Source organism: Cheilinus undulatus, linkage group 19 (assembly GCF_018320785.1).
Source record: "Cheilinus undulatus linkage group 19, ASM1832078v1, whole genome shotgun sequence".
In the NCBI taxonomy this organism is placed as follows: domain Eukaryota; kingdom Metazoa; phylum Chordata; class Actinopteri; order Labriformes; family Labridae; genus Cheilinus; species Cheilinus undulatus.
Genome location: NC_054883.1, coordinates 3,199,994 through 3,217,007, shown reverse-complemented (window position 1 = coordinate 3,217,007; position 17,014 = coordinate 3,199,994). Strand labels below are relative to the sequence as shown.

At 39.9% G+C, this 17,014-nt stretch overlaps 1 protein-coding gene across 3 annotated transcripts in view; it reads right to left on the bottom strand.

Annotated features, from left to right (window-relative positions):
* Positions 1-4,159: 4,159 nt before the first annotated feature.
* The window catches only part of rttn (rotatin), a 61,181-nt gene continuing 48,326 nt past the window's right edge, over positions 4,160-17,014 (bottom strand). For 2 of the 3 annotated variants that reach the window (XM_041814179.1, XM_041814183.1), the window contains 8 exons: positions 14,533-14,630; positions 14,275-14,352; positions 13,697-13,823; positions 9,755-9,936; positions 9,091-9,364; positions 4,706-4,809; positions 4,423-4,492; positions 4,160-4,319 (listed from right to left, as the gene is read on the bottom strand). In XM_041814179.1, coding sequence (XP_041670113.1) covers positions 4,237-4,319; positions 4,423-4,492; positions 4,706-4,809; positions 9,091-9,364; positions 9,755-9,936; positions 13,697-13,823; positions 14,275-14,352; positions 14,533-14,630 — 1,016 coding nt within the window. In that variant the 3' untranslated portion in view covers positions 4,160-4,236. The remainder of the gene's footprint in view (positions 4,320-4,422; positions 4,493-4,705; positions 4,810-9,090; positions 9,365-9,754; positions 9,937-13,696; positions 13,824-14,274; positions 14,353-14,532; positions 14,631-17,014) is intronic. The other variant, XM_041814182.1, reaches the window with a different exon arrangement.

Genomic DNA, 17,014 nt, shown 5'->3' with positions numbered 1-17,014 from the left:
GGAGAGCTGATGGTGTAACACTGTGAGGTGGGAACCACACTGAGATTCTTAAACTGGCACTGATTATTCACACTGGGTTTTGGACATGATTATCATTTTTATACCCCCTCTTGAGTTCTTTTGGAGCATTTCAAAACATCTCATGCTTCATGGATTTAAAACGATTAAAAAATAAAACCCTGCAAAGTTTGTCTGTCAGTCCCCCACTGCTGCTAAAGCAGGAAAATACTTCTAACTGTTGGTTTAATTTTCATGAATTTTGGTGGCATCCAGAGGATGAATCATGCCAACTCTGGTAGTCCCCTGAACTTTCCCTCGTGCTATCATCGTAACACTGACTTATATTCATTACAATAAAACAGTTTGACAGCTCTAGACTGGGTTGAATTTTTTCAAGGTAACTTGTTGGTTTCATGTTTATTCCAAAGCTGCCATGAGAGTGAAAGAGCACTCACTCCCTAAGGTGAACCTAAGGTGGGCCTCAAGGATCAGTCCTGGAGCCACTCCTGTTCATTTTTGTCAATATGCTGATGACACTGCAATATACCACTCAGGACCCACCTCAGACAAAGCCCTCTCCCCTTAACTTGCTTCTAACGCTGTTAAACAGAATATGACTTGAAACTGTTTTTTAACAGACAGAAATGTTGTCGAATGATAAATCTGAGACACAACCTTCCTCCAATCTCTACTTCTCAACATGCAAAGATCAAGTTTGTATTGATCTATAATTATTATGGTATTCTGATCAAACAATCTCTCTTCTACACCTTAAATTCAGCATTTGGTACGAACTTTAAAACTGAAATTGGCTTTTATTTCAGGTTAAAATACTGCCTTTCTATTGAATCTAAAAGAGGGGGATTGCTGCCACTTTTATATATGTGGGATGTTTTGTAAATGCTCACCTGCCGTGGAAATGTTCTGGTGTATCATGGAGCTCGAATGTTAATCCCTGTTTCTTGTATGAACATGTTCGATGCTTCTTCTTGCCACACATAGACCAGTGGTTTTCAAAGTGTGAGGTGGGCCTCCCCTGGGGGGCGCCACAGAGCTTCAGGGGAGGCGCAGAACCATAAACCTGAAAAAGGTGATTTGCTTTGCGAACCTCTGCTGTACATGGAGCAAAATGGACAGACATATCTTTACTATAGGGACTATGCCATAGAGCAGTGTTTCTCAACCCTCAACCAAAGAGCAAAATTGTTGAAAAATACCTTTGCAAAAGCCACAATCGAAGAGGTGAAAAGTGGCAAAAACAGCTTGAAGTAGCAATAGAAAGGGGTTAAAGGTGGCAAAATGGTCAAAAAGCAGCAAAAATGGGTGAAAAGGGGCAAAAATGGGGAAAAAAAAGGGAAAAAATGGTCAGAAAGTAGCAGAAATGGGTGAGAAGTGACAATAAAATGAGTGGAAAGTGACTTAAATGGGCAAAAAGCAGTCAAGAGTGGCAAAAATGGGCAATAAAAGAGGAAACAAGTGGTATGTAATGGCAAAGTTAGTTTAAATGGGCAAAAAGTGGCAAAAAATATTGTGATAAAGGGCAAAATAGGAAAAAATGGCAAAAAGAGGCAAAAATTGGGAAAAAGGAAACAATTGGTATTTAATGGCAAAAGGTAGCTTAAATTGACAAAATGTTGCAAAAAATGGTTTAAAAAAGGGGCAAAAATGGCACAAAAGTGGCAAAACTTGTCAAAAAGTGGCAAAAAGACTTCGCAAAAATGATCAAAAAAATTGGGAAAAAAAGGGATATTTAATGATGAAAGGTAGCTTAAATGGGCAAAAGGTGAAAAGGGGCAAAAATGGGATAAAAGTGAAAAAAAAAGGGGAAAAGTGGCAAAAAGAAGTTGTAAAATGGCCAAAAAAAAATATGAAAAAGGAGTATTTAATGGCATTATAACCGAATAAGAGGGAAAGGCAGATGTTTAGGACATTTGCAAACCAAAATATATGAATGTTAAAAATGTTTAAAGATTAGACATAAATGTTTGAAATGTTTTTTGTTTTTTTTTCTCCAATTTCAATCCTTTTAGTGGGTGGGGGTCCACCGAATGAATAATTTCTTCTTAGGAGAGGCTCGCTCTCCCACACTTTGAAAACCCCTGACATAGACTAAAACACTGACATGTTCTTTTTCTTTTTACAAAGCTGTTCTCAGTTTACTTTATAACTTTATATAGCTTCATATGTTTTACTTCCTTCATATCCTCTGACCTACATTAGTCAGAAGAGCTAAAGAATTAATTGTATTAAAAACGTGTTTTAGTTTCTGCTCCCGTTACCTATAATGATTTATAGAAAGACCAGAAACTTGTAAAGTATTGACCCCCCTGAGATGTTTTACAATTTTTCATTGATTTTATAAATCAGTCATAGTCAATATAATTTGGCTTTTATTGACATAAAAAACTATTTAATGTCATGGTAAATACAGATTTCTACAAAGTAAAAGTATAAAACTAAAACATGTAATGTAAAATAAGCAACCCTATAAATATTCACCCCCTTCAAGTGGTAGTAGAGTCACCTCTGGCTGCAGTTCCAGCACTGTGGAATTTTTTTGTATCCATCCCGACATACAATACTTTTTAATCAACTTTAATCTGAGCTGCTTGTAGTGTTCTTTTGTCTTCATGGTGTAATGGTAGCCAGGAATTCTGATTAACCAGTGACTGGACCTTCCAGACACACTCAGGTCATCTCCATTTTATTTATTGGGACTACTAGCACCAACTGGCGGAGCCTCTGTTGAATTAGGTCAGTCACTTTAAAGGGGGTGAATATTTATGAAAGATACATATTTATGTATCTAACATGACATATTTTTGTTTAACTGGTATTACTTTGTAGAAATCTGTTTTCACTTTCTGACCTTAAAGAGTTTTTTTGTTGTTGTTTTTTTAAGTATAAAAGCCGAACTATACCGACCATGATTGATTCATAAAATCAGTCCAAGGCAGTGGATGTTGTTGTAGACACTATCTGGCTGCAGATGCACTGACGGATTTATTTTTGGTATAGATGACTTTGACAAGTACTAGCTCTTTTTGCTTATTTTTTGCCTTTCACTGTATTCTTGTGTTTGACTGTTTTATTGTTTTTATAGCTGCTCATTGTCTGGAACTTTATTGGATGTGCTGCTGTCAGTCTGGAAGAGGACACTTGAAAAGGAAATTAAATATCCTTAAGTTATAAAAATGTGAAAAAATGAAGAGTAAAAATAAATTTATCAAAAGAAATATATGGGAAAAAAATTCATTTGTGTTTTCATTTCTTATTTTCAATTTTGCATTGCACAATTATGACTTCAATCTTTTATTTGGACTCTTATTTCATATTTTGACCATTTTCAATTCATTATTTTCACTTTTTGTCTCATATTTTGACCTTTTTAACTTATGATTTTGAATTTTTGTCTCATATATTAACCTTTTCAATTCATTATTTCATCATTATCTCATTATTTATCTCAATTTATTATTTTCACTTCTTATCTAAAATTTTGGTCTTTTCAATTTATTTTCATTTTTTGTCTCATATTTTGACTTTCTCAATTTATTTCTACCTTGATATCATGTTCTGATCTTGTAGGTGCACCATTTTCAATTTTAAGCCATATTTTTTGCCTTAAAACATGATTGTGACTTTCTTTTTAAATATATTTGCCTATCAAAAGCATTATTTTAACATCTTATTTCATATGCTGACCTTTTAAACTATTAAGTTTGACTTTTATCTCACATTAGAGCCTTTTAACTTATCATTCTGACTTTTTAAATCTTAAAATCATTCATCATTATTCCCCATAATTTATTACTGGTGAATAATGAGGTTGACAGTTAAATCTGGTCAGACCTTAATTCAGAATCCGGCCCTTGTGTGATTGAGTTTGACACCGCTATAGAGGAAGTAAGCATGTCAGAGCTACTTGCATGGTTTTAGACTCTAAAGCAAGACGTCGGTGTTATTTTGTGTTGGTTATCACCAACTAACCTAAAAGTGACTAAGTGTGAAACATGACTTTAAGTTCATCACAACCACAGTACATCTGTTTAAAGCCACAAGTGGGTCACTTCCTGACCAAAAACACACACACACACAGAAATGGGTATAGTTGGTTAAAGAGAAATCAGACCACGTGACACCAGAGATGATTCCACCACTTTGTACTTTATTATGAAAATAAATGTACCTTAGACACATTTAAAACATTATACAAAAGAAACATTAAATAGACAATCACTTATTTAGCAGCTGGGAAAGGTTTTCAAGGCACTTCAACAGGTAGGCACTCATTGGCTCCTGCTTTTTCTCTTCATCTGCTGATCAGGAGTGAAAAAGAGATCATTTTAAAAAGAACACAGAATTTAATGTTAGCATGGGACAGGTGCTTCTGTGTCTTTATCAAAGTGAATAAATGCAAACCTTTCTTTGAGATGCTATGCGCCTCCTCTATTTTCAAGCGAACAGAGGGACACTTCAAAGTAGTCTTGGCCTTTGAGGGGAAATTAAAAAGACAGATTAGAACCATGAGTCTGGAAGCAGAAGAGTTTTTCACTCCATAATTAGAGGATAAAAAGGTTGGTCATGTTTTTTTTTTTTTTTTTTTTTTTTACAAGACAGAGGACAACAAAAAATGGACACACTGCACAGTATATAAGAATTCAAAATAATCAGTGAAATACAGTTTAAATGCTGCTGTGTGTACCCTTTGATTGTTGTGGAGCAAAGCCCAAAGTGAAGAAGCTCCCAAACAGCGTGTTTCTGTGTCTTTACTGTCCAAACAGTTTAGTAGCACCTTCATGGCTTTATCTGTAAAAAAACAAACAAACAAAAAAACACAAGAGTCGTAGATTCCTTACATTCATTATTATAACATTTAACCCTTTAAAGAGAGAAAACATCACCTACAGTGTATGAGTGCATAAAAGAAAGCTTCTGATATCGGTAAATAAAAACCAACCACAGACTCATTATCTGGTAAAAATTCACCAAATAACACAGAAATCACATAGTGTTTGTTTCACTAACACAGGATATGTGATCTTTCCACAGGAAACCAAAAATAATGTTACACAACGCCCACCCGGTCCCACACCTCCCACCTGCAGCTTGAACTGTGTGAGGGGACACAATCTGCCACTTCCTTTTTACTTCTTCTACACGTCTATGAATCATCAACCTGCAAACACCTGCTGCATTCATAGCATTCTTTATTTAGGTACGCCTGGTGTGAAAATGTTAATCCTGCTAAATTTTTGTCCAATTATCACATCTTATTTGGCTCCAAGAAAGGGTATGCAAATCAGACACACTGTAGTTTCTAGCCCACACGATGCTCACCTTCTTTTCAAGCTGGCTGTTTACTTCACTGGTTATGTAACTCTGCTGTCTAAAGTCTCTAGACCGGACAATCTGCTTGTCTGAGATTGTCCACCAGAAAAGACAACAGAATTTATTTATCCAAGCATTTGTAAGAGAGATTCAAAGGAAAACAAAAAGTCTAGTTCGACACTGAAGGCCATGTATTAGGTTAAACATTTGAGTGTAGGACTGAATTTCCTATGGGTCTGGCAGTGATTTAAAGGCTTAAAAGTGGCAGTCTAAAATATTATTGGAGTTATAATCAAACATACTCTATGGCAGGGGTGTCAAACTCAATCACAGCAGAGGCCAGATTCTGGATTCAGGACTAACCAGAGGGTCTAACAGGGTCCCCTTTTAAACCATAAACTGTCAACCTTGTTTGACCAGTAATAAGATATGAAAAAAATAAATAAATGAAACTTGGCACTGGTGATAAATGATTTTGACATTTAAAAAGTTAAAAAGAAAAGTTTTCTCACACTCTGAGAAAAGTAAATACATTAGTTCAAAAAGGTCAAAATATGAAACTGAAAAATAATGTTTTTTAATGGCAAATATATTAGAAAGAAGTCAAAATGAGTTTAAAATGTCAAAATATGAACTAAAATTTGTAATCATGAAATTAAAAGTCAAATTTTGATTCAAAATTTTAAATTGTTAGTCTAAAAGGTCAAACTATGAGATTATATAGTCAAAGTTTGGAGTTGAAAATATGAGGTAAAATACAAAATAACTGGTTAAAAAGGTCAAAATATCACTTACAAATGAGAATTATGAATCTTAAAGCTCAAAATCCTAAATTTGAGTCCTAATTGTGAAATGCTTCATTGAAAATGTGAGATTAAACCAAAAATTAATTTCTTTTCCCATATTCCTGACTTCTTATCTAAATATTTTCACTCCTTACTTTTTCAGATTTTGCGACTTAACAACGATATCTTAAGTCATCAAGGATAAGTTGATATTTTTATACTTGAAGAAATCTGCAGACCTCAGACTGATGGGCCAGTTATAACAGAAACATGAGATCATCTTGCGGGCCGGATTTAACTGTTCCACGGGCCAGATTTTGCCCCTGGGCCTTGAGTTTGACACCTGTGCTCTATGGTCACAGACTTCCTTCAAAAACACAGTGAAGTCAAACTCACTCTGGGTTTGTTGATCTAAGCTCTGTGTTCACACTGACAAAGCGGCCCTTCCTTCTGCTTATTTATGTCTTACATTGGAATTGGAACAGTGACAACTATTTTTAAACTGTGGCACTTTAACATGTCTGCGAGGTGTCCCTGAATGATGACGAAGCACCGTGATGTCACTGCGGCGCTTGGAGGCAGGCGTGCCTGGACCTTTTCCAGAGCAGGACCATTCTGGGCACAGCTCAGCATGGCTGATTTACTTTTCCAAGTACATCAACTTTATTTGGCTCGGCACAGCCGAAGGTCATAGTGGAAAGCCTCATCTATGATGTTTACATGCCAATGTATCTATAGAACTGGAGAATCATTCCCAGCTGCCTCTTGCCTGACTGCCAGAATGAAAGGCTACAACATTTTTACGAACTGTTGATGCGTTTGGGTCGACAATGCTGCGGTGAAAAGCAATAGAAAGCATAGATGGATGGTGATTAGCCGACACTAGCTAGTTTATGTTACTTAATGATAGGATCACTGTCAGCTATCAGTCAGTGTTCTGGTGCTGAAATGTTAGTTAAATGTCTTATTTTCATCGAGTTAACACAACATTTGATGACAGGATTAGGAAATCTGTTTTTGTAAAGTGGGATGAAATACTGAAGCTTACAGCAATTATCACCCCCCTTGACCGCTAATATTCATATCATATCTTTTACATTTTTCAATAAAGTCAAGTGTTTCTAGCTTACTTCTAATTCCACAAATGTTCAGGGTGAAGATCCAAGGATGACTAACTCTTCTCTGTCTGCACCTCATGCTTGTCCTATTGACCTATATCGATGCCAAAAGACTTATAGTCCACATCATCATACCCAATCATGAACAGGTCTTCAGGAGTGTTAATGGTAACGTCATCATGCTTAAAGATGTTTTCACCAGCTCTGATGAACGTGTGCTGCCATTTCTCATACTTGAATAGTCCGTATCTCAGGCTTGTAAGGTCCTCACTAAAGATGTTCCAATGAGAATCATGATGTCTGAGCTTTATTTAATTCCTCATCAGGTCAGCTTTCCTCTTTCTGCTCACCAATCTAACTATTATGGGTCGGGTCTTCCTCTTCTTTCGTGCGCTGCCCTAGAGGTTGGCTGTGGAAATGTCACTTTCTTTAACGTTTGTACCAGCAGATTGAGCAAGTTTACACACCTTCTTTAAGCTGATCCTCTGTCTCATCACCTGCTGTCTCCTCCTTGATCCCACTGATGTGCACATTCCTTTTCTGCTGAACTGCTCCGGTTCATCCTGCTTGTGCTAACACTCCAGGATGTTTTTATCAAATCTATAGCTGTCCACCGACACCATCAAGACCGCCTTTACTAACACTGGCACAGCTGCTTTAATGGTGATCAGCATGATTTTGGTCCGGTCTTTGGTACCAAAATCAGCCAAAGTTGAGTTCAGCCTCAGCTGCTGCCATCATGTCTGCATGCATAGCTTCCTCCTAGTTCTCGCCTCTCATACTTCTAATAATTCCCTCTTCTTCCTTGCTGGTGTCATACCTATCAAAGAGAAACAAAGCAGACCTCTGCACTTTGGCCTTCCAGTGTGCTGGTGTTCTGGGTCCTCCCTCGGTGACGACACCAGTGGGCCTTGCGTATTCCGTGTTTTCCTTTGTGCGAGCCCGTGTGTCCCACTTGAACTCTCCATAAGGTGATTTTTTTTTGCCCTGGGGCTGGCGACCCTCCGCAGGAATGTCCTCATTAAGTACTTCCACCTCCTCTCCAATGATTGCAATGCCATCTTCCCTGGACTGCTTTGCTCTGAGGCGTAGTTTTCCAGTCTTGTATGCTGAAGAAGATGCCATTCCCCAACATGGCACCTGTAACACTACCACTTAAGCCGGCACTGAGCCAAGAAAGTTGTGCTGAAAGTGTTTCCTTGTCCTCTAGTATGTTTTCAGAGGAATTGAGTGCAAGTTCTTGCTCACAAGTGATACACAAGTCATACTTTTACAAGTTTTGCAAACGATTCCACTGCAAGGTGCCCACAGGTGTGGACTAACCATGGCCCTCTTGTGGTTGAGAAAGCAAGAAGCAACACCATCGAAAAAGCTACAGTCCCTCACTGATGCCTTCCATCACACATATTTGTCATACAAATTTAAAATAAATTGCTCCTTTGCATGCAGAAGTGGATAAAAAAGGTATTTTCTATTCTACTCTATTCATACCCCATCGGTTTAGAGAGGCACAAAAGTAACAGCCAAAAATACACTTTAATGGCCCGGGCCAGAGCTGTACCATGACTAAACTCTGAGATATGTGTTGAACCATGGGATAACTGTATTGTTGCATTCCTATGTCAAAGAGGGTGAAGTAATGCTCCATGTGCTTTATATCAGATAAAGAGAAGTGCCCTGAAACTGAGGTCATGAGTGCTGCCAGCCCAAAAATAGAGGAAAAGTGGACCCAGGTCCTAAATGCTTAGAATTCTAAAAGTCCTACTCACTTTTTGTACTTCTTATTTGTTACTGATTTCACACCTTTAAATCCATATTTGAGATTGTAAAGTTTCACCCCTTCCTCCCCAACATACCATTGGCAAGTACATGTGGTTTGTTGGCAGGGCCGAAGCAGAGGTTGTGAAGGGTGAGCAGAGCGTGGCGCCTTTGTGACGCCAAGTCTGCCAGCAGTTCCAGAGCTCCGGTCACCCTGAGGATACTCTGCTGGCCGTCCTCGGCCAACGAGAGACTGACCAGCAGCCTCAGCCACAGGCTCAGCAGGCTGCCACCTCCACTGCTTCCTGATGTGGCCTTCCCGCTACTCGCCTTGGGCATCGGAACCGACAGGAAAGCTTGGAGGAAGTTGTTCTGACAATGAAGCAGAGACCAGAGTGTTAATGCAAGAGTCTGAACAGATCATTAAGAGCCGTGCCTAAGTTTAGAAAATATTTCCCCTGCCAGCACAGTGTGAGTGTGAGAGCAAGATTTTGGACAGCTTCAGTGCAAGACAAGCTTATGCCATTTATAGCTTATGCCATGTATCTGTTTGCAATCCTATTACACTGAATATCCCACTCTCAAGTTAATGCTATTAAACTCAGAGCCAGTTTAGAGCGTTTAAGAAAGCAGCTGAATCAGAACAGGTTTAGTCTTAAAAGCAGCTATTTATACAGCAACATAATTCATTGCAGTCATGCATAAGTGACTTTATTTCTATCTTGTTAATGATGCTGTGCACACTGTGTACATGACTCTTACCTTTTGCAGGATGCCTCTGCAGTCTCTGGACATGGCGAGGTTAGCCAACAGAGAGAAGGCTAGCTTCTGGATGGCGCTGTTATCAGGGGCGACCCCTGAGGCCAGTTTTGTGACGGCATGCATCAGTGTGCCTTTGGATCCTGGTGCAGCACCAGGACCACCGCCACAGAGGGAACTACATGCTAAAGGGGAAAAAGAAAATTTGCAAATTCTTAAACTACACTTTAGATAACCTTAAGGGTAGAAAAGTTAACACTAATTCACCAATATTGCAGAAGTTTTGAAGTAAGTTATAATTCCACTGCTAGCTCTGAATTTTATTATCTATCTATTCACTGTTAGAAGACAGAAGTCCAGTAGAGAGTATGAATGTGACGTCACAGTAGGCATGAGTCACAGCAGTTACAGCCACTGATGGGCAGACAGGCACAATCTGCTGTCAGTAGGATGTAAGCAGTGAATTGTATTTTGGGTAGTTATCTCTTAAAAATGTTTTCTGTTGGCAGAATAGATCCTGAGCTGATGCAACTGTTTTAAGAAACATTTTAGGCTGTAACATTCACCATACTAAAGCAAAGCTTTGTTGTTAGCACATGATGTCTGCATCTTATCGCTGGACCTGCATGCATCATTTAGTGACGTATATGATCTGAACCTAACTCTCCCTCCTCTTGTTTGAACCTGTTTTTTTTCAGGGGAATTGAGACCTTAAAGCTCAGTAAATCAACTGATAATAATAATAATAATGGCACAGAGTCTAGGCAGGATTATGTTTTCATGCTTGGAGAAGGCATGAAAACATAAAACTCAAACATGAGATAAACTGTTTTACATGTCCACAGCATGGGAGATATCCCCCATCCATGTGAGAAACAGCCCATACACAGTGTCTGGAAAGGGCAGAACCTTTTTAAATCTGTATGACTGGAAGAACACTCTGTCACATTCATTAGCAGCAACCCAGAGAGCAAAGTAAATAATGCAACAGGCAAACGTTATCATTTTTCACAATCATTGGAGCCAGTAGGTAAATCAAACTCTGGCCAAAGCTGGTCTGGAGAAGAGCAAAAACATCATATCTACAAGGAACAAGTTTCAGTGCTGTTTTTTGCTCTTCTTTAAAAAGAAATGCTGTCAAATTCTAATAAAACTACTGCTAGAGCTGCATCTGCACCTACCACTTCAATGGTTGCCACACAGGCTACCAGTACAACCGAACCAAACCTGCTAAACACTTTCTATTCTAATGATGCTGATTATTCTGATCATTTTCTGTCCAGAAACAAGAATTTCAGCTGGAAAGATGTATGGCTAGGGCTGCACAGCAGTTAGCTAGAAGGTCCCTGGTTTGCTTCCCGGTCAGGGCTGTTCTGTGGGGAGTCTGCATGTTCTCCCCGTGCATGCGTGGGTTCTCTCTGGGTACCAAAAACATGCTTGTAGGCTAAGTGGTGACTCAACTCGTGGCCGTAGGCGTGAGTGTGCCTGGTTGTCTGTCTCTACATGTCAGCCCAGCTATTGACTGGTGTCCAGTCCAGTCCACACTCCAGACATTTTTTGAAGGGCCCACCTTCAGAGAATAAAAATATCAGGACCCCAATGCATACATTACCATAAATCGATAAATGCTTAACACAAAGTCACGTTTGCTAACAAATTCCTGCGTTCCTTATGTATCTTTTTAATCTAAAAGATTGCAATTGCAATGTGAAACTTTTACATTGAGACTGCCACTTTTTGTTCAAGTTTGATGGACAATTTAATTTGCCTGATTTAGGCAACAGTAAAAACCTATATTACACAGGTAAAATTCAGTAAAAGAAAGGATCTGGCTCTCTATATAATCGTGTATTGTACACAATTTCATGTTGTTGGTTTAGTGACTGTGATTTCTGGTGAAGATTCATTGTCAGCCCTGCATTTACTTGGCAGCACCTTCAAAAACTGCCATGCTTTTTTGTAGTTGTGCTAAAGGTTGAATATTGACTTTACTTAGCCTTGTTGCCAAGATGTTGTCAAAATGTTTGACACTCTGAAGGGCTGTGGTGGAAAAGCGCCAAAGCATGCCCTCCATATAATCCCAGTATAATAGTCCTCACAATGCTCTCTCTTTCTTTCATTTAGAGCCATTTGCTTCTGTGTGTTTATCTTAAAGCTAACTAGCTGTCCAGCCAGCAGCACAGGAAGCCACAAAAACAAAGACCAGCCTGGGCTGCACGGCTGTCTGCCCACAAAACCAAAACGTCTCTGCATGGCTGCATGCACGGCTTGTTTTGCTGAACAAGCTGTCTCGCCAAATGACAAATATGATAAAGAAGGCTAGACATCTTGCATAAAGACAGAATAAACTGAACCTTAAAGATAAAGCAGTTTTCAAAATGTGTTCTGAAGCAGGTCTCACATGTAGATTCAAATAGCTGTAGCTGAAAGTTGTTTTATCTTTTAACTGTCTTTTAATCATCGCTCACCACGAAAGCTCCGACTGATGTTGAAAACCAACGTCTCTTGACTCTAGGAGGGAGGGAAATTATTTTGCCTGAGGCGATAGTTGCAATTTATTCTACTACAACACCATTCAGGAATGTAAACACAAATTTATAACACACAAATATGAGAGGCAAATAAGAATCTCCATCTTTTTGGCACCACATTCCCCTCAGTATAACTGACATGACTAATTGCTGCAGTTATAGATTACATACAAATTGAATACAAATTTGACAAGACATATTCTGATGTTGATTGATGTTGCTTATTAAAGAACATGGCAGCTTGTAGGTAATGCTAATCCTGGAATGGTAGCATATAGCAACAGGCGTGTACTGATGGTAGCCTGAGGTGATCTCAATACCTGTCAAGAAGGCTGGTCTATCAGAGGATTGACAGGGGAGCTCTGCTTTATAATGGATCTCCTCTGATGAGAGTTAAAAGCGCTCCCACTGCTGCTACAAGTCTCATTAATTCATTTTGCAATCATATTAGATTGATCATATTAGAAGAGGAGAAAAATATGTTTTTTGTCTGTGTGTTGGAGCAAGTTTTGGGGCTGCAACAAAAATATCTGTGAAAATATGTGTGGCACAGACAAAAACAACAATCTAACTTGAACTCGCAGTACAAACAAAGCCTTGGATGAAGGAGGTAGACTGGAGATGAAACATTCAGAGGAAATGCAGCCGTCTCCGGAGACGCGGCGGTAGCCTGAGGGTGGATGGTGTAATACTAAGCCTGGCTGCATGCAGCCCGAACACAACCTGCTGTTCAGTTAACCTTTAGGGAAATACTGTGCCTGACTTCACTGATTTGTGCTACCTCACAGCTTGAGCGTACGAGGGGTCTAAAGCGAGTGAGTTTAGATCAGAGCCCACGCAACCACTGAGGATCCGGTGCCAATCAAACACAGAGAGGCACAGACACATGAAACTTCCCTTCCTTTCACTGATGAAACTGATTTCAGTTGCACAATGACGCCAGGCACATCAAAGGCACCATGAGCCGTTTATCAAAGTCAAATTTCCCTACTGTTTCCTCCCCATGAATCTCGCATTTTCTCTCTTTTTTCCAACAGTCGTTTGCTGTTCTAAATTCAACATACACAGCTCCTGCATTTGCATGATGGAATACCAATATCAGCAGCACAGAGATGCTTTGTGCTCCCCCACATCGTCTCCAACTGTTCTGACACACGGTGCCGTACATACAGTGAGACATCCATGCAGCCTGACCCCTGATCATGACACTGTGGCCATTGTGGCTGGCAGGCAAGCAGGCGCTGCTCGTACAGTGAGACACAATGTTGTTCTGCGGTCATTTGGTAAGGACAATGGGGCTCTTAGTGCAAAGTTTGTGTGACTCAGTCGGAGGCGACGGGTTGGCACGGGCCAGGCACTGTGCCTGCACAAACACATAAGACACACAGACAGACATGCACATTTACAAACAGACCTGTGGTGCAATTGGCAGTATAAACGCACAGAAGCTCCAGCACCGCCTCCATAGTGGGGTCGTCCAATAGGAGCCAAGGCCAGAGAGCAAAGAGTGCCAGTGTCAGGCGGGCATCTGTGGCCACCGTCTACACACAAACACAAATGGATTATACACACGTGCTTAAAGTGGCACACTTAAAAAGTCGTAGAATACATTAGAGAAGCCCTGATTTATCCAACAGCACAAACACAGATGGCAGTAATCAACATAAATTGCTTTAATGTTCTTCTAAGTGTGTAGGATAACACACACAGGGGGGAGAAAAATAGCAGGGTAAATACAGCAGTTCAGCCTCCCTGGCTACTTAGTCCAAGGTAACCACCAGTGACTAAAAGTCCACTTAGAGAATGAAACCCAGCTAGTATGCTCCATAAGTAATGCCATTATAGGGTGTAAGAAGCTAAACTTGCTGACATGTTAGCAGGACTGAGCACATTTAGCTGAATCTCATTTACAGGCTCAGCATTGCTACTCTGAGGTTCCATTAAAAAACAATTAGCAGCAGGGAATTAAAAAGGCAAGACGCAGAGGCTCACTTTGCATTCATCGTTGCGATAAAGAGTGCTTCGCAGGATCTCCACAGCCAGCTTGATTTCCTTTAAATGGCCTTCATCCTGATAATACAGAAAGATAAAACAAAAGGGAATATTTTCGTATGTTCAAAATGAAAATACTTTCAGGATGGGACGACCTGCTGAGGAGTACAACAGGTTTTCATAATATTTATTCACAAAACTCCTGAAAACCAAACACTAACTGCTGAGAGTGGAAATTTCCACACAGTCTCGGCTCACCTTTTTGCGGTGAGAAGGTTTTCTGGGTCGGATCGACTCCAGGTGGAGCTGAGAGTGAGTTTGCTTCATCTGCTCCACACAGCTGTCAATAAGGCCAGCTGGAAATAAAACAAGAAAAAACACAGTTTTCAGAGAGGAACTTGGTCCTTTTAACCCTAAATGTTGAGCTATCAGAGGAAGGTTCTGAATCTTGCACTCACTGCTGCAGAAAAATCTATTACTGTCAACTGGAAGCCCTATCCCCAAAAACAACACCCCAAAAGGAGTCAAAGATGTCGGTTTATCTTCCGATTTTTTACCGGTTTTCAAAAAATGTTAAGAAAGATGAGGTGCAGTAAAAAGTTAATTCTTGTTTTTGCTTTCATATCTATTCAGCCTTTATATTATCGCACATGTTATAGAAATGCATTTATCTGGTTGCTTTTATTGCATTTGTGGCTGCCTATGTAAACAGTTGAAATTGTGTCTTTTACCTTTAAGACATATTGTGTTGCAAAGTTACCTGAAGAGCAACATCACTAAAGGGCGCTTCCTTGAAGTCAGTTTGAGCATGGCTCTCACTATAGATGCATGCCTGTGACTGAGCTCCTGATGACATTTTTGCCTCACAATTTAACAGTTAAGTCAGGGTTCTTCTGACTACTGTTTCACTCATGCGTGATAAAATAGTGGCTGTACAACTGGACTTTATAAGGTTGATCTGTCGCTTATAATGAAGCATGCTGGAAACCCTAGACACGTGTGACTGAGCTCTTCTACCTTGCTTCACTGACCCAAATGCTCTACAAAAACACCATTAACCTAACCTTGCACTGCAGATGGATTCGCTTGTGTCCGCGTTTCTCCCGGCTGCCCGTCTTGACAACCTAGAGAGTGACATGCCCACTGATGATGTCACAGTTTCCGAGTAACGAACTATTTTTGGTTCCAGCTGTGATTCAGAACCAATTTGTTCCTGATTTGAATGCACCAGCTGGTTCAAAATTAGGTTCAGGAACCAGACCAGCATGGAGCCCTGCCAGTATGAAAGGCCTATTTTTTGTTCTGATTATCGATAATATAAATTGTGGATGCTGATGATCGGCCAAAAGCCAAATATCAGCCCCAACAACCTGCATGGAGATTCGGTCTGATAATCGGTGGACCCCTATCTAAAATAGCTGCCAAAATGAACACTGGGCAGAGTGACTCTAGGATAGCTGATCAGAGGCTGTGTCTCTGTACTTCCAATCACTCAACTAGCAAACTGGAAGTTGTAGGATTGTAAACTCCATATGGGAAAAACACGATGGTACTTAGTAACTTTTAATAAAAAGGGTAACCTTGCAAAGCAAATGGATTCGCCTGTTTCCATGTTTCTCACTGGCAAATCCATCTTGCAAAGCTCCCATCTGAACCATTGGGGCCCGATTAGAAAGTGACAGGACCGATCAGCATTGAGCAGTAGGGGCGGAGTCATGACGTAAGCAAGCAGCAACAAGACGCAATCATCACAATTAGATTTTTTTTTTTGAAATTGTTCAGCCCTAGTTTAATCTAATATTGTGTTGGTTATATTACAGAATGAACCATTGCTTATTTTTGTTGAAAAACACATGAGATGAGGAAATAATCACAATATTAGGTTAAAAAAAGGTATTAGATTATTTTACCAAACCTGGGTAGCCATGGTTTATGATTTCATGTTTTAAAACAGCTCATTTCTTTTGTCTATTGTATTTTAAAAGTAAATAAAAGAGGAGGACAACAGTTATAACTAGAAAAAAGCACTTGGAGAGCACAGACCTCCACCATTAGCCCTAACTTCCAATAGCGAAGAATCCTTTAAAAAAATTCCTGGATCCGTCCCCATGTGCCCCCACCACAGAATTCGACGATTTCTCCCTCCCTGGTGGGGTGGAATCACAGTGAGGCAAAGCATTGGCTTTGCTATGGGTGGACTGTCATGGTGGAAGCATTGCCTGCTGGTGCCAACAGACGCACTGACAGTCTCACCCATGGTCTCACTGGATGACTAGAAGTCATGGCAGAGGGTGAATATTCCTCTATTCCTCCCAGCATTGTGAGTATTCCCGCTACAGTTCGCTGTCTCTCTCTCTGTTACACCCCGACTCATCTCCTCGACTGGGCGTGCGTCTTTCAAACTCTATAAACTCCAAAGCTTTGAATAGAAATACACCAAAAAATGCTGCTGGGATTGAAGTTACTCATGTCCGCCATCTCCTGGTGTAAAGTGGTAACAGCGCAGACCTACACCATTGGCCCTATCTCCCAATAGTACAGAATCCTTAAAAAAATTCCTGGATCCAGACGGTGATCCTGATCAGTCCCAAAATCTAATCAGTTCTTCCTTATGCCATCTCTGACATTTCCTGAAAATTTCATGAAAACCCATCCTTAACTTTTTGAGTTATGTTGCTAACAAATGAACAAACCCACCTGATTACATAACCTCCTTGGCGAAGGTAAATATCAGAGCTGA